At 60.1% G+C, this 20722-nt stretch overlaps 1 protein-coding gene across 1 annotated transcript in view; it reads left to right on the top strand.

Annotated features, from left to right (window-relative positions):
• ADCY1 (adenylate cyclase 1) overlaps window positions 1-14973 on the top strand; it is a 39113-nt gene extending 24140 nt beyond the window's left edge. Inside the window, exons 8-20 of the mRNA XM_040964891.1 lie at window positions 824-979; window positions 1293-1487; window positions 1608-1705; window positions 2910-2994; window positions 3878-3967; window positions 4832-5085; window positions 5331-5457; window positions 10059-10175; window positions 10791-10937; window positions 11199-11297; window positions 12138-12252; window positions 13460-13584; window positions 14671-14973. Coding sequence (XP_040820825.1) covers window positions 824-979; window positions 1293-1487; window positions 1608-1705; window positions 2910-2994; window positions 3878-3967; window positions 4832-5085; window positions 5331-5457; window positions 10059-10175; window positions 10791-10937; window positions 11199-11297; window positions 12138-12252; window positions 13460-13584; window positions 14671-14973 — 1911 coding nt within the window. The remainder of the gene's footprint in view (window positions 1-823; window positions 980-1292; window positions 1488-1607; window positions 1706-2909; window positions 2995-3877; window positions 3968-4831; window positions 5086-5330; window positions 5458-10058; window positions 10176-10790; window positions 10938-11198; window positions 11298-12137; window positions 12253-13459; window positions 13585-14670) is intronic.
• Window positions 14974-20722: the final 5749 nt, after the last annotated feature.

Here is a 20722-nt window from a genome sequence, read left to right as displayed (position 1 = left end):
CATGCTACTGGCCAGAGTGCCTCCTCACTAGTGGGAGTAGAGGCAAGGAGGAGGTGATGGGAGCCATGTCCATCTGACTCAGGAGCTGTGGTAGGGGTGAGGAGCAGTGAGGAAGGAGCAGCTGGGGGTCTGTAGGGCAGGCAGGACGGCTCTTTTCCTCCTGGGTTCTGATGGGGTGTGAGTGGCGTTGGGGTGGGAGGGATAGGCTAGCGTGGTGGGGGAGAGAGCTCAGTGGTCCTCAGTGGTTTTCCAGGAATGAGAGGCTGTGAATGGGCTGTAGGTTTAGAAGGAGGGGGAGCTGGATGGGTGTTCAGGAGTCCTTGGGGTCCCACGAACGGGGAGTGTGGTGCACCCTGCGCTGAGGCTTTGTGGTGTGGAGAGGGCGTCCTGCGGAGTGAGGCCGAGCTGGGCTCATGGTGGGAGAACGGCAGCCCCAGTGGCAGGGGCTTGGGGGAGCGTACGAGAGTCTGCCTGAAGTGCAGTTGGGCTTTCGTCTTGTGGTGTAGGGGCGTTGCACTGTTGCTGGGGGAGAAGGGGTGTTGGTAGGTTAGGGCTGGAGACACCCTGAGAAACTGGCCACAGGAAGGTGCGTGTGTCCCCTCCGAGCCTTCCGTGGTCCCACTGTGTGTTCCTCCGACGCCGAGCTGCCCCAGGTGCCACCACGCGCATGGGGGCCCAGCAAGGTCCTGTGCTGCAGAGGACGTGGGTGTGTGGGAATTGGGGACCCGCTCCTGGCCGGCTCCCCGTACCCTCTGCAGGTAATCGCGGCATCCTGGGGCCTTCGCAGCCCCACCCCCCACCTTTGCGTGCTGTGTCCACGCAGATCTTCCCAGGCCTGATTCTCTCTGACATCAAACCGGCCAAGCGGATGAAGTTCAAGACCGTGTGCTACCTGCTGGTGCAGCTCATGCACTGCCGGCGGATGTTCAAGGCAGAGATCCCCTTCTCCAACGTCATGACCTGCGAGGACGATGACAAGGTAGTGGGGCCGTGGCTGGGGGCCCTGGTCTGCCCACCCCGCCCCACCCCTCCATGCTGGGTCCTAGGGCAAGCGGACTTGGCTGGAAGCTTTGAGCAGTGTGCACTGTCCATTGACCATGGCGTCTTCTGGAGCAGGGCGTGCACCCTGGGCTGTTGTTCAGGGCCTCTCTGCAGGTGTCTGTCCCCCGACTGCACGTGTGCTAGCACAGGCTGGGGACCCGGCACCTGCCAGAGGAGATGGGGCCGGAGGGCACGTGGAGAGGGTCTGCCTGTGGGGGAGAGTTCACCGATGCCCTCACATTGCCTGGCAGAGGAGGGCGTTGAGAACGGCCTCGGAGAAAGTCAGGAACCGCTCGTCCTTCTCCGCCAACGTCGTCTACGCCACGCCGGGCACGCGTGTCAACAGGTACATCAGCCGCCTCCTGGAGGCCCGCCAGACAGAACTGGAGATGGCCGACCTCAACTTCTTCACCCTGAAGTATAAGCAGGGGGAGCGGGAGAGGAAGGTGAGAGGCAGCTGCTTGCCTGCGCCTCTGGGGAAGGCACTGGGGGTGCCTGGGGCGGGGGAGTGGTGAGTCTGGGGGTCCTCTCGGCTGACCTCCCCTCCCTCCCCGTCTGGCCCTCAGTACCACCAGCTGCAGGACGAGTACTTCACCAGTGCCGTGGTCCTCGCCCTTGTACTGGCTGCCTTATTTGGCCTCGTCTACCTTCTCATCATTCCACAGTGAGTACTGGCCCTGGGCGCAAGGCTGCATGTTCCCAGGGGGTGCCGGCTGCTCCATCCCCTGACAGCCCTTTGGGGAGGCGCCAGTCCCCGGCCGTCCTGCAGGTACTGAGTCGGGAGCTTGGTGAGCCTGGAGGCGTGGTGCTAGAGGGGCAGGGTCTTGGTTCGCCAGTTCCTGGGCTGAGGTGCAGCATTATCTGTCTGTCTCTTACCCACACACCCTGGCCTGTCTCAGGAGGAAGCAGGCAGCGCCTTCGAGGTGTTCTCAGAAGCAGGGGGCACTGTCGGTCTAGGAAGGTGGCTCAGTGGGTTTGGTTACTTGAAAGCCTGAGCTACAGAGAGGTTGGGGGTGGTGGGGAGCGGGGGAAGAGAGAGAGAGAGAGAGAGAGAGAGAGAGAGAGAGAGAGATCATCTGTCACCTGGTTCATTCCCCGCAGGTTCACAATAGCTGGCTGCTTGGCCGGGCCAAAGTTAGAAGTCAGGAACTTTATCAGGGTTCCCCACATGGGTGCAGGGTTCCAAGCAGCTGGGCCATCATTTATTGCTCTTCTAGGCCATTAGCAGGGAGCTGACTGGAAGTGGAGCAGCCGGAACGCTAACTGGTGACCATGTGGGATGCTGGCACTACACTATGCCACAATGCCAGCTCCAGGCACACCCATTTCCTGGCAGAGCCTCCCTGTGGGGCCAGTGTGCCTGGGAGGCCTGCCACAAGGACCTGTGGGGAAGAGGGTCCTCAGTCGTGGGCACGACACGTCCATCCACATGCAGACTGCACACGGTGGCCAACCCATGGCTTTATTTGGGGTCAAACACTTTCTAGAAAGTTCTTCCTAGGTGAAGGCTAGCCAGGAGGGTAGCTGAGCTAGGTTGGGGCAGGTTTCATCAGAGACTGTGTGAGGCTCTGTCAGGCCAGGTCTTGGGGGTGAGGGTGGTCAAAGTGGGGGTGTGTACAAGACAAATGCCATTGTCCTGGGAGTGTGTGCCTGGAGGAGCCTCTCTGTGGGCCCTGGGACCAGAGCAGGCAGCGCTCACACCACTGCTACCTCCTGGGGAGGGGACGGGGGTATGAGGGCAGAGGAGGGGCGGGTCCCAGGAGGTTCCTGGGGACAGGGGGAGTGAGGGCGGAGGAGGGGTGGGTCCCAGAGTCCTAGCACACCTTGCCCGCCTGGCCAGCAGTTCCTCACGCCTCTTCTGTCTGCAGGAGCCTGGCTGTCCTTCTCCTGTTGGTCTTCTGCATCTGTTTTCTGCTGGCCTGTGTGTTGTACCTGCACATCACCCGCGTCCAGGTGTGTGTGTGTGTGTGTGCTCTATACCGTGTGTCTTCTGGTCAGGGTGTGAGTGTGTGTGCGTGTGCTCTATACCGTGTGTCTTCTGGTCAGGGTGTGAGTGTGCCCTACCTGCCCGTCACCCGCCCAGGCTTACATGAGTTGTCTCAGCCTGTCCTCTTGGCACCAGAGGTCTCAACCCTGTAGCAGGTGCTTGTTAAGGCTGGTTCTGGCTGGGCACCCTGTGCTGCTGCTGAATGTTGGTTAAACGGAAGACCGCAGCCTTGTGCCGTGCTCAGGAGGTGAGAGTCCAGCAGGGGAAGCAGCCTGTGGCGCCTTGTGTCATGGCAGACCCCTGAGTAGCTCCGCTTTGACTTTGCCTTCAGGGTTGTGGAGGTGAAAGGATTTCTTAGTTCTGTCTTTGGAATCGTTTGCTGACTGTTTCAGAATAACTAAGGTGGTTTTAAAGTGCAGTTTCTGATCACTAAAAATCACGCACAAATCTGTGCGGGACGCGTGGTGAGAACCGTTGGGGCTCCTGACAAGAGGACACAACGCTTCGCCGTTGGTGGGCCAGAGTCTGCTGCGTTCCAAAGCTGCCCGTTTCCCCATGCCCTTGGCGTGGGTGCCAATCAAAGCCGCCACGCCTGAGAGGGAGGGGCATCGTTCTTGTCTCTGTGAAGACGTCAGGATTTTATTGTCATCATTGACGAGTTTGTCACCTAGGAGAATCAATGCGTGGGAACAGCCAGGAGAGTGGACGGGTGCAGGGAGGACAGGGGGTGGTGCTGGGAGGATGTGTGTGACTCTCGGGCTCCGTGGTGTGACCACACGCGTGGTGGGGTGCTGTGTGCACGCATGCGCTGGGGCAGCAGCGTCCATCTGAAGCTGTGTCCCCTTCCAGTGCTTCCCGGGGTGCCTGACCATCCGGATCCGCACCGTGCTGTGCGTCTGCATTGTCGTCCTCATCTACTCCGTCGCCCAGGGCTGCATGGTGAGCACTTGCCACTCTTGCAATGCCTGGGGCCGTGGGGAGGGGACAGGTGCAGGGGGGTCAGACCAGCAGGATGGACCGGGGTCCCTGAGAGGCAGGCAAATGACAGTGCACCGCGTGGAGGACAAACACCCTTTCCCCAGAGTAACTGTTGTGCAGGGAGAAGTCACAGGGGTGGAATACCAGGATCCTGTAGAGCAGGAGTGAGAGTGGAGTGGGTTAGGAGGAGAGTGGAGTGGGTTGGGGTGACAGTGGAATGGGTTGGGGTGATAATGGAGTGGGGTGGGGATGACAATGGAGTCGGGCAGGGGTGACAGTGGACTGGGTTGGGGTGACAGTGGAGTGGGTTAAGGTGACAGTGGACTGGGTTGGGGTGACAGTGGACTGGGTTAAGGTGACAGTGGAGTGGGTTAAGGTGACAGTGGACTGGGTTGGGGTGACAGTGGAGTGGGTTAAGGTGACAGTGGACTGGGTTGGGGTGACAGTGGAGTGGGTTAAGGTGACAGTGGACAGGGTTGGGGTGACAGTGGAGTGGGTTAAGGTGACAGTGGACTGGGTTGGGGTGACGGTGGAGTCGGGTGGGAATGATGGTTGGGTGTAGTGGGAGGACTGGATGAGTTAAAGGCAGCAGTAGCAGGAAGGGACTTCCAGGTTTTGGGAAGAGGCTGGGTCTGGTCTCCCTGCTCCTTCTCTGGCCCCTTTCCTGCTGTAGCCTGTAGCGGGGCATTGGCAAGGTAGGGTGCTCAGTAGCATGAGGCCTTGCTGGTGGTCCTGGGGCTATCCCAGCAAGGCTGTGGGGCCAGGAGGATGGAGTCTGAGGTCCACCTTCTGGCCCCCCTTGAGATGCTCTGCCCTTGCTCCCAGGTGGGCTGCCTGCCCTGGGCCTGGCCCTCCAAGGTCAACAGCTCCGTGGTGGTGCTGGCAGCAGGCGGCCGGCGCACCATGCTGCCTGCTGTGCCCTGTGAGTCAGCTCCCCATGCCCTGCTGTGCTGCCTGGTGGGCACGCTGCCATTGGCTGTGTTCCTGCGGGTGTCCTCCTTGCCCAAGATGATCTTGCTGTGTGGGCTCACTGCTTCCTACATCCTCACCCTGGAGCTCAGTGGATATGGCAAGGCCGGGTGAGTATGCTCTGTGTGCCCGCCTGTTGAGGGAAGGGATGTGTAGGAACAGTGAGGCAAAGGCTTTGGGTTGGTGGCTTCCCTCTCACTCTGACTCTGCTTGTTGCCATGTCGTGAGGGCTCCTCCGTGGCGAGGCTCTGGGCCTGGCCGTTCTGGCAGGAGTGTGGATGACCATATGGGAGGGGGCTGTCCTGAAGATGCTGAGGGTAGCGATCCCAGCTTTGATGGTGTCTCCCCCCCGCAGGGCCGGTGCCGCCCCCGGGCGCAGCTACGAGCCACTCATGGCCATCCTGCTTTTCTCCTGTACGCTGGCCCTGCACGCCAGGCAGGTGGACATCAGGCTACGGCTGGACTACCTCTGGGCAGCACAGGCAAGACAAGCTTCCTGGGGGTGACCATGTATGGCTGGGACCCCTGGGAGGCTGTGCCCGGCAGGGTGCCTGGAGCCCTAGAAGGAGGAGTCCCATGCAGGACAGGAATAGAGGGTTCATGTGGCAGTTGTGTGTGGATGTGGTACTCAGGGCAGTCAGCTCCCCTCACCCCTGCCGGTCAGTGGCTCAGCCTCTGCAGGGGCTTTTTGATGTCTGGTTTCACTGGACTTCAGGTGCCACTGCAGAATGGGCCTGTGAACAGGGACTGGGGGTTCGGGCTGGGAGGTGAAGACCATTTTTTAACGAGACTTAAAGAAGCGGTGGTAGGGGTGACCTTGGGCCCCAATCGTCTGGTACCAAGCAGGGTCATGCTTTGTGACTTCTGTAGGTGGCTTCCTGTTTTGGTGTGGGACAGGTGTGGGCTGCCAGGCGTGTGCCTCCTATGCCTGCCTTGTGGCTGCATGGGGAGACACAGAGCTTATGGGTGAGGGAGCAGGTGGGAGCCCTATGGTCACCTTGAGGGCCTAGGCACAGGTGGTCACCCGGCAGGGGCCAGTGGTGGAGGGGGTCAGTTTACGCAGTTGTATGTGGGTCATGAGGTCTTGGCAGAGCTGAGGTCACACTCTGACCAGTGAGGACAAGAAACATTAGTGACTCTTGGGCTGGCAAAGGAGGCAGGGGCAGGACACCCCAGGCTGGCTTGGGCGCCAGGGCAACCTTGGCAGGCTGAGCAGGTGCTGGGATTCACACTTTGGGGCCCTGGTGGACATCAGCCAGGTCGGCTGCCAAGCTGGAACACCTACAGCCTCCCTCTTTCCCTGCCAGCTTCTGAGGCAGCCAGGGAGCCTGGGGCGGGGCGCTGGGAGGGCCCCCTGGCACAGGCATTGGGGAGCAGGCTCCTGGCAAGGAGGCCTGTCCTGCTGAGGTGGGCCTGAGCTTGGTGTGGGGCTGTGCTGAGCATTCGTGGTGTCTAGCTGACTGCTCCCTCTGCTGGCTGCTAGCCCCCGCTCTCCCAGTGCTACTCGGAGTGGGAGAAGAATCAAGTCAAGATGAGCGGAGGGATCTGGTGCAGTGGGTGGGGGTGAGAAGGTAGGGGTTTCAAGGGTGTGGACATGGTGCTTGGACTGGGTTGGGGGGCAGTCTGAGTGCTGGGTCTTAGGGGGGCTTTAGCCATTCTCTCCTTGTTGGTGCTGTGTCCTGGGTGTAAGAGTCTAGCAAGTTGACCTGTGTGGGGCTCGTACTGTGTGAGTGTGCCAGCAAGTCCCAAAGGAAGCGTTCCCTAAAGCTAATGTGCAGACAGATTTCTGCATGGGTCTGCCACGAGAGGTGACACTGCACCTTCCTAACCCTAACAAAACACAGAACTTTCCAGAGCTGGCCTGTGTGTCCAGGACAGGCATGTGGGCGGATGGCAAACACCAGATGGCCTCCAGTGGTTGCACAATGGCTACGTCAGGCGGGTTAACCGTTCACTGAGCTGGGAGGGGGCACAGTCGCGTCAGGAGGCGGGCCTGCCCCCAGATGGCATCCCCGGCTGCCCTCGGTGCTCCTCTTGGGGTCACCAGGTGCTCAGACTCGGCCGATGATCTCCATGGCAACGACAGTGCCAGTGTTGGTGCTGTTTGGTGTAAGCACAGTCCCAACCACCTGTGTCTGTGCCAGCAGATTCTCTGTCGTGGGTTTGCTTGTCACATGGCTCAGGCATGGCACAGACGGGGACTTGTTGGCACCGGAGGCGGAGTGGGGAGTTGTTTGTACAGCTCAGATACCGAGCTCTGTCAGTGTCTGTCGGCAGCTGCCTGGGATGGGCCTCCTTGGGTCCCGCCCAGCGATCTGGTGGCCTGTGGGGAGGGAGGTTAGGGCCTCCAGCCATAGTTTGGGGTCTGGTTGCATGGCAGTGCTGTCAGTTCTGCCCATGCATTCTGATGAGCTGTCGCATGAGTGCTGAGAGCTGTGTCGCCCCAACAAACTGACCCCTCACCACTCTGCAGGATTCCAGAAAGTCCCTCTGACTCTGTCTCCAGTAACGCCTTTGCTGTACAGCTCAGCCTTCCTGTGTCTTTGCCCATCCTTGCCTCTTTAGGCTATCTCATGGTGGGTCTTCCTTGTCTCCGGTTTGTAAATCCGCACCTTCTGCTGGCGCTCATCGGGCCGCGGTGCAGCCTGGACGTGGCTGGATTTTACCCTGCCCGCCTGCTCTTGGCCTCCCCGTCCCACCCGCTATCGGTATCCACGCCCCTTTTCCCGCCTGTCTTTGCCTTACTTATTCCAGTTACTTTACTTTCTTGCCTGTTCCCTGTGGTGATGTTTTAACATGCGTCTCTCACTCGTTTTTGCGAGATCCTGAACCACCTTGCACGTGGTCTTAGGACCTGGCAGCCATGGCCATACGGTCCCTTAGAAGTCCTGACCCTGAGGGAGTGAGGCGGACAGGGGAGAGGGGATCTTTGGGAGGAAATGAGATCCCCCTTGTGAGTGGGTTTAGTGTTGCTGGAGCGTGGCCGGAGGGCTGCCACATCCCTCTTCCACGCACGGCTGGGTGGTGGGTCCCTCCAAAATGTGGACCTGTGGGTGCCCAGGAGGGAGGTCTGGCATCTGTGGGTGGATGAGGCAGGGCTGGGCATGACCCCCTGTCTGCTGGGTGTTGGAACAAGAGTGGACAGTGGCTCAGGGAGCCACTCCTGTGGAGGAAAGGTGACCTCTGGAAATGCCCATGTGTGAGAGAAGGAGCTGTGGGCAGAGCTGGCCAGTGTGTGATTCCTGCACACTTGTAGGAGGGCAAGGGAGGCAGGGAGAGAGGCTGGAGAGGGGACAGGGTCCAGGAGGGGCCTCATTCCATGGGAGGAGTCCTTGGGGCATGGCCCTTCCCGGCAGCTCCTGGACTGGGCTGGCAGCGTTCCCAGAAGGTCCCCGTGGCTCCCTCAGAGGTTCTTCCTAGTCTTGTGATGTGTGCCTTGTGGGGTAAGGCCTGGAGGCCTCCCTGGCTTCCCTGATCCCCATTGCATGGGATGGGCACTGGCCCAGTCCAGGAGCAGGATGCGGCTTGTTTAGCCCGGAGAGAATGGGTACTGTCTCCTCCCTCCGAGAAGGCAGTGCTGGCCAGTGGGGCCGTCTGTGTCTGTCTTGTGGTGGCCATCTGTGGTGGGTCTGTGTCACACTGTGACCTCCTGTGGGGAGGAGCCAGCCTCAAATTCAGAGACGGAGTCCCTCCGCATGGTGCTGGGGCTTGTTGCTCTGGGCATCCCCAAGGGGTGCTGCGTGTCCCAGAAGCACCCTTCAGATGGCTCAGCGGGGGTGGGGACAGGGCACTTGAAGCCAGTAAGAAGCATGCAGGGTGAGCTGGAAGTGGTGCCCCATGCCGAGCGGGTACCCAATGTTCTTGGCAGGTGGGCGGCAGGGCTGGGCCGAGGCCACCTCCCTATGCTGTTCCTGGGCAGGGGCCACATACTGACCCTGGGACACGCCCAGTCCATGCAGTGTACACGTGGTCCCAGCCTAGTTGTGCATTGTGATCCAGGCTGTGCCTGCCTCAGAAATGTCCCATCACCACAGATCAATGCACTGGGCCAATCATTGTCAGGATAGAAGAAGTGGGGCTGTCAGAACTTCCTGGACAGCATATGTTTCCATCATGTGACCCGGTGCACGGGAATGACCGGCCGCCCACCACACAGCTCATTCTGGAAAACACGAGGGCGGGCTTGCAGGCTTGTCTGAACATCTTATCAGTAGGGACCTTCAGGATTGCCGCAGCCTGATGTCAGAGACGTGGTATGCAGTGTGACCCCTGCTTTGTGGTGTAAACATGCGGTGCCATCTTTTCCTCCCACACCTCACCTTCAGTGGCCTCTCCTGTGTAGATCAGCACATGTGTTGATGTGTGCCAATGACACGTGTCTTCCACAGGGGGTGGTAAGCACGCAGGCGGGAGTGAAAGATGTTGGGAGCCTTGACCTTGAGCACGACCTTGATGGATGGGGCTTTTGCCCAGGCTCACTGCCCCTGCTGCTGCCTGCCTCCTCCTTCTCTCGCTCTCTGCCATGAGCTGTGGCCCGGAGCCCATCTCCCAGCTGCCCACTGCTCTGTGCCAGGTGTGGATCAGCTGCACGATTTCCAACACTGGCGCTCACGTGACTCCAGCTGTTTTGTGTGACTGTTGTCTGCCATCTCTGTGGCCTGTGCTGACCACAGGCTGTGGACTACCTGCTGGCCGGGAGCAGGGGTCCTCCATGCAGATTGTGTCCACCTCTGCAGAGCTCTGCGGCTTGCACAGAGGAGCTGGGGCCTCAGCTGCTCCCTTGTAAGATCCTGGGCTGTTGGCCATCCTGCAAGGTCCATCTCTGTGCCTGGAGTGATATCACAGATCCAGAGGAAACAGGAGTCCTAGGGAGGAGCCACCACCTAGGTCCTGCCACTGGGGCCAGGCAGAATGCACGGGCACCCTGAGGGGAGGGTGACTAGCACTTATGCCCTTGGTGGCAACTGGCCTGGTAGGGCGGAGGGGCAGGTGTGCGTGCAGACCACGGGCACCTGAGGCCCCATGCATGTGGCCAGCAGTGAGAGCTCCATGGCCAGGGACTCACGGGGCTCCTGGCCTGCAGGCAGAAGAGGAGCGGGATGACATGGAGAAGGTGAAGGTGGACAATAAGCGCATCCTCTTCAACCTCCTGCCTGCCCACGTGGCCCAGCACTTCCTCATGTCCAACCCTCGCAACATGGTGAGTGCCTGGCTACCTGGATCCCCGGGGCTCTGTCTGGCTGAGGGCTGACTTCCGCAGCGACAGGCCTCTCGGGCTGCAGGGGTAGGGTGGGGCTGTGAGGAAGCCCCAGCCACTGGGTGACAGGTACAATGGTTTCCTTCTCTGCTGGGCCCCTTTACTCTCCTATGGGGGAATAGACAGAAGGGCTTTAGCTCCCATGGCAGGACGGGGTGGGGCTGGGAGCTCGACCCGGGCAGGGGGTTCCCCAGCGGTTGGGTGGGGCTGGGAGCCCGATCCTGGCAGGGGGTTCCCCGGTGGCTGATTCTGGGTGACAGGCACAGGTTGATTTGCCACGGGCCCCACCCTGCAGTATCTGGAGCCTGTTTCCCATGCTACTCTGGGCATGGTGGGGCTATCGGACCTTCCACAGGTGTTCTGGAGCCCCATGACCATGCCAGGCCCTTGTACACCAGGTCAGATCTGGAATGAGACCTCGCCTATCCCTGGGTCCCGAAGGCTGCCTGGGAGCCCAGCTTCTTATGGAGTTTCTGTGGCTTGGAGCTGCCCTGTGCCCCTGTCTGTGTGGTTCAGGTGGCAGAGCTGTGGGTACTGACCAGTGTCCCTGTCCTGCAGGACCTGTACTACCAGTCCTACTCCCAGGTGGGCGTCATGTTCGCCTCCATCCCCAACTTCAATGACTTCTACATTGAGCTGGACGGCAACAACATGGGGGTGGAGTGTTTGCGGCTGCTCAACGAGATCATCGCTGACTTTGACGAGGTGAGGCCCAGGCCAGGGTTGGCCCTTAGCGCCTCTGTGGTTGGGCAGCCTCCTCTCCCGCTGGGTGGGCAAGGCCTTGTACGACTGGGTACTGACCTGCCCTCGCCACCCCTTGCCAAGGTGGCCCCAGGACCCAGGGGAGACCTGAAACAATGGAGCCGGAAGGTGCCGGCCCACGCTGCCCAGTACCTGGCAGCCGCTGACTGGGTGCTGCATCTCCAGTGTTGTGGGATGTTTACTGGTGTTGTGTTTCCAACAAAGCTCATGGAGAAAGACTTCTACAAGGACCTTGAGAAGATCAAAACCATTGGGAGCACCTACATGGCTGCAGTGGGCCTGGCGCCCACGGCGGGGCCCAGGGTGAGTCCCATCCAGGGCCGCATGCTCAGGGTGGGCCCAGGGTTCTGGGTCATGCCCACACCATGCCAGTGTCCCCTTTGTGTCCTGGGCAGTGCCTACACTGGATCTTTGTCTCCTCTGAGCCCTGGGCAGTGCCCATGCCAGGCCCGTGAACCTCTGGAGGGCCCTGGGCTATTGCGTCAGTGGCCAGCTCTCTCCAGACAGACAGATCCTAGGGCAGTGTACATGGAAGGTAGGCCTCAAGGACTTATCCACCTCAACGCCCCTTCCCTCTGCCGGTGCTACACAGATGTACTCACACACATCCACACGTAACCTCACATTGTATACACACGATGACATATACCTCCATGTACACACACCCGGCCAGACCAACACACACATGTACTTTCACATGATCTCAGAACATGGTCTCACACAGGCATGCTGATACACATATGCAGTCACACATCTCACGTGAATACAATCTCATGCATGTGCACATGTACGTAATATCACACACACACATATAATCCTACGCAGCAGATCCATACAGTCTGTCTGTGTCACACCCAGAGCTTGGGGCAGGAGGCTGCTGCTGCTCCCTGTCCTGTGTCCTCTGTCCCCATCTGCATGGTGGTGACACACTGTTGTCCGTGCAGGTCCTGGAGCCCTGGGCTTTGCTGCTGTGGCTCACGTGGCCTCTCTGTGCCCACTGTGTCTCTGTCCCAGCTCTCGCATTTGGAGGGGGTGATCCCCCCGCCCTTGCTATCCCAGGCTGCTGTGTCAGGAATGTGGGAGCCAGACCTCCTTGGGTGCTGGCTGGTCTCCAACACAAAGCCCCTATCTGTTCCTGCATAGGCTAAAAAGTCCATCTCCAGCCACCTCAGCGCCCTGGCAGATTTTGCCATCGAGATGTTCGATGTCCTGGACGAGATCAACTACCAGTCCTATAATGACTTCGTCCTCCGCGTGGGTAGGTGGCCCCGCACAGGGAGGAGGGACCTGGAGTCTGAGGATGAGGGCAGGGCACCCTGACAGCAGCTGGGAAAAGAGGAAGCTGTGGAAGTCTCTTGGGGCTGTGTCTTCATCTGGCTCCCGAGAGCCCTTAGGAGTTGACTGTGGTTGTAAGCTTGAAGGATGTGCTAGCAGGTGCTGAGCTGGATGGTGGGCCCTGGGCTGCCGCTCACAACTCTACTGATGTGATTGGCCAGGAATCCCCTTCCATGTTCCTCCTGCCTCATGGGGAAGCGGCTGGTGGGCTCTGCCACTGTGCCCCACAGCAGCTCTGGCCCAGGCTTCTCCAGATAGGCAAGACTTGCGGGGGGCGGTTCCCTGGGTCCTAGCAGCCCTTGGATGTTCCTCTTGGAGTTCCCCCATACTGATAGCCCTGTGTTGCCCTCATTGTCCCTGTACCATACCTATCTCTGCTGCCCAGGACCCCATAGGTATGTTCCAGGGCAAGCTCGGAAACACCTACCCAGTGCACAGGAGGGAAAGGAGGAGATAGCCTTAGCTTGTCCCCAGTAGCTCTGTGCTCAGAGCCTGCCAGACACCCTGCCCAGGCCAGGCCAGCTGCGCAGGGGAGTCCAGATCAGGCAGCACAGTGCTCAGGCACACCATTTGCAGGGCAAGGAACCTGGGCCCAAAGAGGGTGAGTGCTTTGTTGTAGGTGGCACAGAGCCTGGGTTAGGCAGTGCCACCCAGAGGCACAGCTGCCTGGAGGTCACTTGCCTCTGAATTGCTAGAGATGCGGGACCCATCCTCCCCTGGGGTGTGTTGAGAGTTCACTCAGTTCTGGGAGCCGCAGTCCAGGGCAGTGTCCTGAGACAGCTGCAGGAACCAGCATCAAGAAGATGTGCTGGGGACAGACTGGCCATGGAGGTGGGCTGAGTTCCAGGGCTTGGGGCTTTTCCCAGAATTCAGAGTCCCTGCTGGTTGGCCAATGCAGCTGCAGGGGGCAGGGAGCAGTGATGTGAGGGTCCCCCGTGCAGGTGGGGCTCATGGCTACCTCCTTGTGAGACTGGGGGACTCTCTGCTTAGGGTGGCACCCCATGCCACTTGACTCCACAGGGAGCCGCCTCTTTGCTGCCAGGCATGGTGTCTGGTTCAGGATTGCCCCAACAGGTGTGTGAGGCACTTGTCCAGCTGACTGGGGCTGCACATGCCTGGCTGTCTTGTAGGCATTAATGTGGGCCCTGTGGTAGCCGGGGTGATCGGCGCTCGTCGACCGCAGTATGACATCTGGGGAAACACAGTCAACGTGGCTAGTCGGATGGACAGCACCGGGGTCCAGGGCCGAATCCAGGTCAGTTCCTCAAAACCCCTTACAGGTACAAACATCTCTTCTGTGGGTGGGAAAGTCGAGGACTGGGGGTTCTGTGCAGCTCAGGGCTGGAGTTTGCTGTTGGACACGTGTGTGGCCCAGTGGTGTCCTGTAGGTGCCAGGTGTTGCCCAGCATCCTCCTGTCCTGGGCCCAGTTCCATGCTGCCATGGGCAGGGAAGGTTGGCAGAGTGTCTGCTGCATCCCAGGAACCCCTGTGCTGCTCAGGTGGGACACAAACTGGCACCTGTGACCTCCCACTGGGAAGGCTCAGCAGGTGCACAAGCAGCCACATGTGCGCTTCAGCTGGTCTCTGGGGCCCTGTGGCAGTGGGGCAGTGCTTACCAGGTGGGGCTGGTCCCTCCCGCTAGGCCACCAGCCACAGAGGCGGTGTCTGGTTCCACTCCTGGCAGTAGCAGCCACAGCTGTCGCTGTGTGTCCAGCTGGGCACTGTTCCCTCAGCATCCTGCACCCGGCTCGGTCACCCTGTGCAACCTGCTGGGTGCAGGTACTTGCCCCGTCTGTGGGGAGGGCAGAACAGGGCAGTGGCCGGCACAGCGGCCAACATGGCTTCCAGCCGAGGAGGTCACCAGGTTGCTCCTTGGTCACTCTCCGCCAGCCTCTTGGGACTGGTGCCTTGGCTGGAACCTCAGGTTCAGCAGTTCAGCTGGGACAACAGGGAGGGAAGGAAGCGGCCCCAGGATGGAGCAGGCTGGTTGCAGGACGGGGTCCAGGGGGACGTGTGTGCTTCCTTGTCTTGTATCTGCTCTTCTAGCTGGAGCGTAGCCATGGCAGCTCAACTTGATCCCCGTGTGTTGAAGTGCCCCAGATCCCGCTCCCAACTCAGGGCCCTGAGTCCCAGAGAAGGTTGCTTCTGCTTCCCCTGGCTGCCTCTAGATCCTTCCACATTCCCTGGGTGGTTGCTACAGGGTCTCATCCATCTTATGGAATGAAGGAACAATTGTGGCAGGAGTTGAAACCTGCACAGACAGGGCCAGAGGAGGGATGGAATGTTCTGGGATGTTCTGCCCCAGCGTGACCCTCCCGCTGGCTTCTGTCTGCCCCCACAGGTGACGGAGGATGTTCACCGGCTGCTGAAACGGTGCCCTTACCACTTTGTGTGCCGAGGCAAAGTCAGCGTGAAGGGCAAAGGGGAGATGCTGACCTACTTCCTGGAAGGCAGAACTGATGGAAATGGCCCCGGCGCCAGGTCCCTGCCCTTGGACCAGAGGCTGTGTCCTTACGGGAGAGGTGGCCTCCAGGGCAGGCGGCCCCCCCTGGGCCCTGCGGCCAGGCCCCCCCTGGGTCCTGGGCTCCCTCCACAGCCTGCCGGCCAGTGCCTGCCCCCCGCGGCTGCTGGAAAGGAAGCTTAGCAGGGCCCAGTCCAGCTGCTGGGCACGCACACAGGGCGAGAACACTGCAGGCCACACATGCCGCCATGGCTCCGGCCAGGACCAGCTGGACGTGTCTCGTAGGCAGCCAGTGTCCTGGCTGTAGCAGGGGACCATTGGGGCATGACCTGAGGGCCAGCAGGAGCCCTGCCTGTGCCAGCCTCCCCCTTGGGGACCTGAGTAGCCCTGCCTGTTTTCAGTGGACCTGCCTTTGAAAGCCTCTGCCAGCCTCATCAGGAGGGTGTGAAGTTTGCCTGGCAAAAACTGGGGAAACCCAAGACAGCTCATGTTTGCCTGGCCTGCGGGTCTCCTGGCTCCAGCCACAAGCAGCAGCTGCGAGAGCCATGGGGCAGTCCAGGCCTGCTGGGCAGGGCCCCAAGGCCTGGACTGCCCATCCATGGGTGCAGCTTGGGGCCGGGTGGTCTCAGAGGGGACCAAGAGGAGAGAACTAAAATGTGCCTCTCACTGTGTGAAAGTGGGGGCTTTTTCTTCTTTTTTTGACTGAGACCCAGGGCGGATCTTAGAGAAGGGGAGTGGGTAGTGCCGCTGCCTCACGTCCAGCATTGTGGTTGTCAGTTGCATGGTCTGTGCGTGCTGCACCTCCTGGCCAGGGACATTGCCTTGTGCTGTTGCTGTGTTCTGTGGAGAGGGGCAGCTTGGTCCTGCCCTTCCTGCCATGTCTGGGACCCTGTGCCACCAGAGCAGGCAGGTGCCCTTGCTGAAGATGGTGGGTGTCTCAGTGCAGCGTGGGTGGGTACCCTCTGCTTGGGGTGGGATCCACTGGTGATTCTGATGGGCGAGCCCCCTGCTGTCTTGGGGATTGCTTTGAAGATGAGGCTGTGGGGGCACTGCCGGGCTTAGGCGGTCAGACGGAGCCGGTGCGTTCAGACCTCTGGATGGGAGGGAGGGTGATGTCGTGGGGATGTTGGGAGGCCTCTGGATGGGAGGGGCAGCTAGAAGGCTGGCTTGGAGCTTCTGCCCTGTTCATGGCTGCTGGACTTGGGGCCTCTCTCCCCTGCTTCCCTTCCTGGACATCCAAGGTGAGCACAGAGTCCCCCCCATGGCGTGCAGAGCCTGTGTGGCCCCTACTGTGCGTGGATCCGGTCAGGGTGGTGTTCTCTTGAAGCTGGAATGGGAGGCCGGGTGGCTTTGCCAGGTGGCGTGTGGTGATTGGGGTCAACTGAGTGCATATTCAGTACCGGGTGGTGATTGTGGCTGAGTGGCACTGGGGATGGGACGAGGGAGCTGTGTGTGGGGTCTCTGCCTGTGTGCCCCGAGGCTGGGGAACCTCAGGGGCCAGGTGGGACCTGGGAGGAGCCCTGTCCCTTCTCCTTCCTGTTGGGTGTGGCTGACTCTGCACTTGGAGGATGAAGGTGGCAGCTTCGTCTTCCTCCAGGTCTTGAACTCACAGACTGCTTGTGGACGTGGGTGCTGGGGCAGGATGGGCTGCCCCAGGGCCTGACAAGGTGTGGCAGGAAGTGGTGTTGAGCTGAAGCTCCCGCTGAGGGCAGGGGCCATCTGGTAAGCCTGGCCCTTGGAACCCAGGGGCTGGGAATGCCTCCTGCTTGGGGGCAATGGCCTGTCCTTTCTGTCTCCTTCCCATAGGGTTTCCTCATTCTGTCCCTACCATGAGGCGTGAGCAGTGTGTGGTGGTCAGGGTCTTTGTCTCTCAGAACTTGGTCTGCAGGCCGGGGCCGCTGCCTCCACTGCCATGTGTTCGGAGAGTCAAGGCCACCCCCTGTCCCTGGCACAGCCTGGTCATTTCTGTGTGCCCAGTGCTGTTGTGGGCCCAGGCTAGCCAGGTGTGCGTGTTGGAGGGGGATGGAGAAGTGACCCCGCCAATGCCTGTGGCTGTGCTGTGTCCACAGCAGAAGGGAAGTGAGGGCCTGTCTTTGTGTAGGTGTGAGAGCCCCTCCTCCAGGATGTCCAGGGAGGTGTGCCGGGGGGGACTGGGAGGAACTGTGGAGGTGATGGGGCAGGGACTGAGCCCTGGGAGGGTGGGGGAAGATCCAGGCAGCCGTGCTGCCATGCTTCAACCCGGGGCTCCCACTGCCACAGCAGCCACGTTCCGCAGCAGAGCCTCGGTGACACCGAGACTGGATTCGTAGGACTTTGACACAGCTGGGCACATGCGTGTGTGTGCAGTGCCACAGGGACCTGGGCAGCAGGCCTGGGCGGATCCACTGCTCCCAGCATGAGCAGCTCCAAACCCAGGCCGCCTTCTGCGCGCTCAGCAGCAGGCTTAGCCATATGTTCCAAGAGGCTGGGGGAAAGGCCTCTTTTATGTACAAGAAACTGTATGATACTGCCTTATTTACTTTGTACCTTGTAAGTACCCATGTACAAACAGCCCTGCGTGTAGGATTCTCTCGGTTCCTTCCTGTAAGATGCTGTGTAAATAGTGCACCTGCTGCAGGCACTGCCTGCACATTCGTACCAAACCCGAGGAAGAACCTGGCACCAGACACCCTGCTCGGCGGGACACTGTGGGGCTCTGGTGCCCCTCGCATGCCTCCCGTGCCTCTGCCCTCCATGAGGACACGCCCCCAATGCTTCCACCCCGGGCACCTGTGCCCCACAGCAGCCGAGCCGCCAGCCCAGGTTTCTGACTCTAACCAAGGCCCTCAGGGTTTCTAGACCCTTCTGTCAGAGAAGCAATAACCCCAACTCCACCAGTCCAGATGAGTCTGCCCAGAGATGAGCCATACACACACGCACACACACACACACACACGTGCGTGCGTAGCTGTGTGACCCCCCTTCCTCTGCATATTCCGTGTTCCAGCAGGTGAGCAGACAGTGTGGGCACCTGACCTTCATGCCCTTGGCTTCATCTGGGGGGAGGCGGCTGCTGGGTAGCCCTTCCTCCACTCAGGACCCAGTTCTGTCCTGTGGGCCAGGTGGCTGCTGTACTTGGTAGCAGTAAGAGGCCTGGAGGGGTCTCAGCCAGGTGGGTTTGAGCAAGTGAGCAGCAGGAGAGGCAAGGAGGAGTGGTTTGGTTGAGGCAGGCTGTGAGGTCCTGGCGCTGGCCTGGGCCGTGGCTTCACAGGTTTGTAATGCTATTTCGAGCTGTGTGAGGGGCCTGTCTGGTGGTCCCCAGGGAGCCTGTGGCCCACAGGGGCCCTTTCCAGTTGCATCCGCAGCCTTGGCAGAGGGGCCACTCAGGGCCATGAGTTAGGAAACTGTGTAGAGGAATGCCTGCCTGCAAAGCCAGGCCTTCTTAGATGACAGTGGATCTCAGAGCGCTCGTCTTGGGACACATAGAGACCTGTGGTCACAGACCTGACTGCCCTCAAGTGGCATGGGTTGTTTAGGCCCTGAGCTGCCCACCACCTGCTTGGCGGGTTCCTGTAGAAATTGCTTCAATTGTGAGAGGATGAGGTGCAGGTGACCCGGTGTGTACCAGCCCTGGCTTTCTGTTGGTCCATGGCTCCACAGGCCAGGGTGTTGGGAGGCTGCCCAGAACTGGATGTGTGTCTGATGAAAGGGGCTGTGGAGCCTGGGGCAGGCCTGGCTGTAGCAAGAGAACCCTCCCGCTCAGCCTCCAAACTGAGCTTGGGGCAGTGAGAGAGAGTGAGAGAGAGACAAACTGGATCTCAGAAAGCTGAGATCTCTATCTGCCCACAAATCACAAGGCATTTGGCGAGGGAGGGCATGGCTGGGCATGTGGTGGCGCATCAGGTGGCTTCTGCTTCCTGTACCAGGTGAATGTCCTGGCTGGCGCCCCTGAGCGGGGTGGAGGGGTGAGGGTCTTGTGCATGCTGGTGGGCATGGCTAAGGAGTTCAGTCCTCCTTCTGGTGTCTGCTGTGCCCTCTCTGCATTAGGGGCTGTGGGTGTTGGAATGGTCGGGAGCACGTCTTCCAGGGCTGGCAGGGCAGGGTCTCTGGCAGGGTTAGGTGCCCTGGGAGCTCAGAGCCTTCTGGGCTGCATCAGTATGGGGACCTGCGGGGATACTCAGAAGGTTTGGTTTCCTGTTCTGTCCTCATGTCCCTGCTCTTGCTGGGGCAGGCCAGACAGGCAATGGGGCGTAGCGAGACCTGTCACTTTAGTCTGTCGTGTAAGCCCCATCTACCCCTCAACCGCCGGGTGATGCCCAGACACCTGTCGCTTTCAGTCCCCTGGAAGTTTACATCCTTATGTTCTGGTCGGATCTCACTGTCTGGAACATAATGGGTCCAGTGGGGGCCATGCTCCAGGCCAGTGGGACAGCGCACACCTTCGTCTGCACATGTGTGTTGTGTGCCTGTAGCACTGATATGTGTATTCTGCACACATGTGCGTGTCTGTCCAAGTGTGCTGCACATACATGTTGGAAACATGCCTCACATGTGAATGTGCCTACATGGGTCATTTGTGCATGTCTGCATGTGTATTCTGAGGGATTGCATGTGCGTGTTTGAGCACGTGTGGCATGCTTGCACACCCTCACCTGTGTCATGCATGTGTCAGCATGGGCAATGAAAATCACTTATTCCTGGGATTAAGACGAATTCACTTAAGGAACACGTATTCTCAGCCAGCTATGATGACCATGTGGGGGTGTTTAGGGATCCTGTTGACCCATGTCCAGCTCAATTTCCCTGGAAAACCCTTCTTGTTGGAGCAACAGGGCAGGGCAGGGGCAGGGCAGGCCCCCCAAGAGAGTCTCAGCATTCCTGAGCTCCCCATGGCAGCCACACTTCAGGTCTCCTTTTGAAACATGAAGCTCTGCTTAGTATCAGCGCTAACGTCTGGGCACGTTGGAGCATGGACTGGTCCACTGCTGTGTGGAAGCCAAGGGGACCATACATCGGGTGGGTGTGGCTGCTGGGATCCCCGGGCCCCACCCGTCTCTCTTCCTAGGCCCTCCCTCTGAGATTGTCCACTCCCATTTAGGTGTGCAGGCAGGCGGGGCGGGAGGGGGAGAGGAACAGATGGCCCTCTGGGATATGGGGTCTCAGCTGGCTGGACAAAGCACCTTGGAAATCAGAGCTGTGGGTGCCACACTCTGGCCTCCTGTGTGTCCTTAGCCCCTGCAGTCTCCGTTGTTTCAGGCTGGGGAATGGACATCTTTTTCCTCCAGGTCTGGGAATCACCACGCTGTACCCAGATTCCTGCCCTCTTGTGCAGTGAACAGGTCTCCAGTGGACCGTCTTGGCTGGGTGACTGGGTCTTGGTGCTCGTGTTCAGGAGCTGAGGAGAGACGGGAGGTGTGGAGGGGGAGGTTACACCTTGCCATGCAGTCTTCTGTGGAAGACCTGGGAGGTGAGCTTGGCGACAGCCCTGAGAAGCAGGACTACACTGCACCTCCTGTGTGTCGCATCCTGGCCCCCCCGCATCTCTCTTCCTTTGCAGCCTCTGCAGACCTCACAGTGGGTATTGCACTCCAGTGTTGGGGTGGCAGTGCCCCCTGGCTGGAGGGCTCTCTGTGCAGCTAGGGCTCTTTCTGGGCAAGGCCAGCTCCAAGGCCTACCCCGGGTGCAGCGGCCGCATGCTGCTGAGCCATACACTCCTCTACCAGAAACCCCTCCCAGCAGGGAAACACAGCAGTGGGCTTGAGAGCTCGCTGCCTAGTCGGCATACACTTTAGGTTCCAAAGCGTTGCAGGTGTACAGCCTGGTGTCCAAGAAGTTCTTTAACATGGGAGAGCTGCCCTCTGCCTCAGGGGAGGGGTCGGCTCTGACATCAGACAGGGAGGGAGCCCAGCATCCCCCACCGTAATCCAGCTGCAGGGTCAAGAATCCCTGTTTA

Source organism: Ochotona curzoniae, unplaced genomic scaffold (genome assembly GCF_017591425.1).
Source record: "Ochotona curzoniae isolate NIBS_2020 unplaced genomic scaffold, NIBS_Ocur_1.0 scaffold_3835, whole genome shotgun sequence".
NCBI classification, from domain to species: Eukaryota; Metazoa; Chordata; class Mammalia; order Lagomorpha; family Ochotonidae; genus Ochotona; species Ochotona curzoniae.
This window is presented reverse-complemented; position numbering and strand designations above follow the sequence as displayed.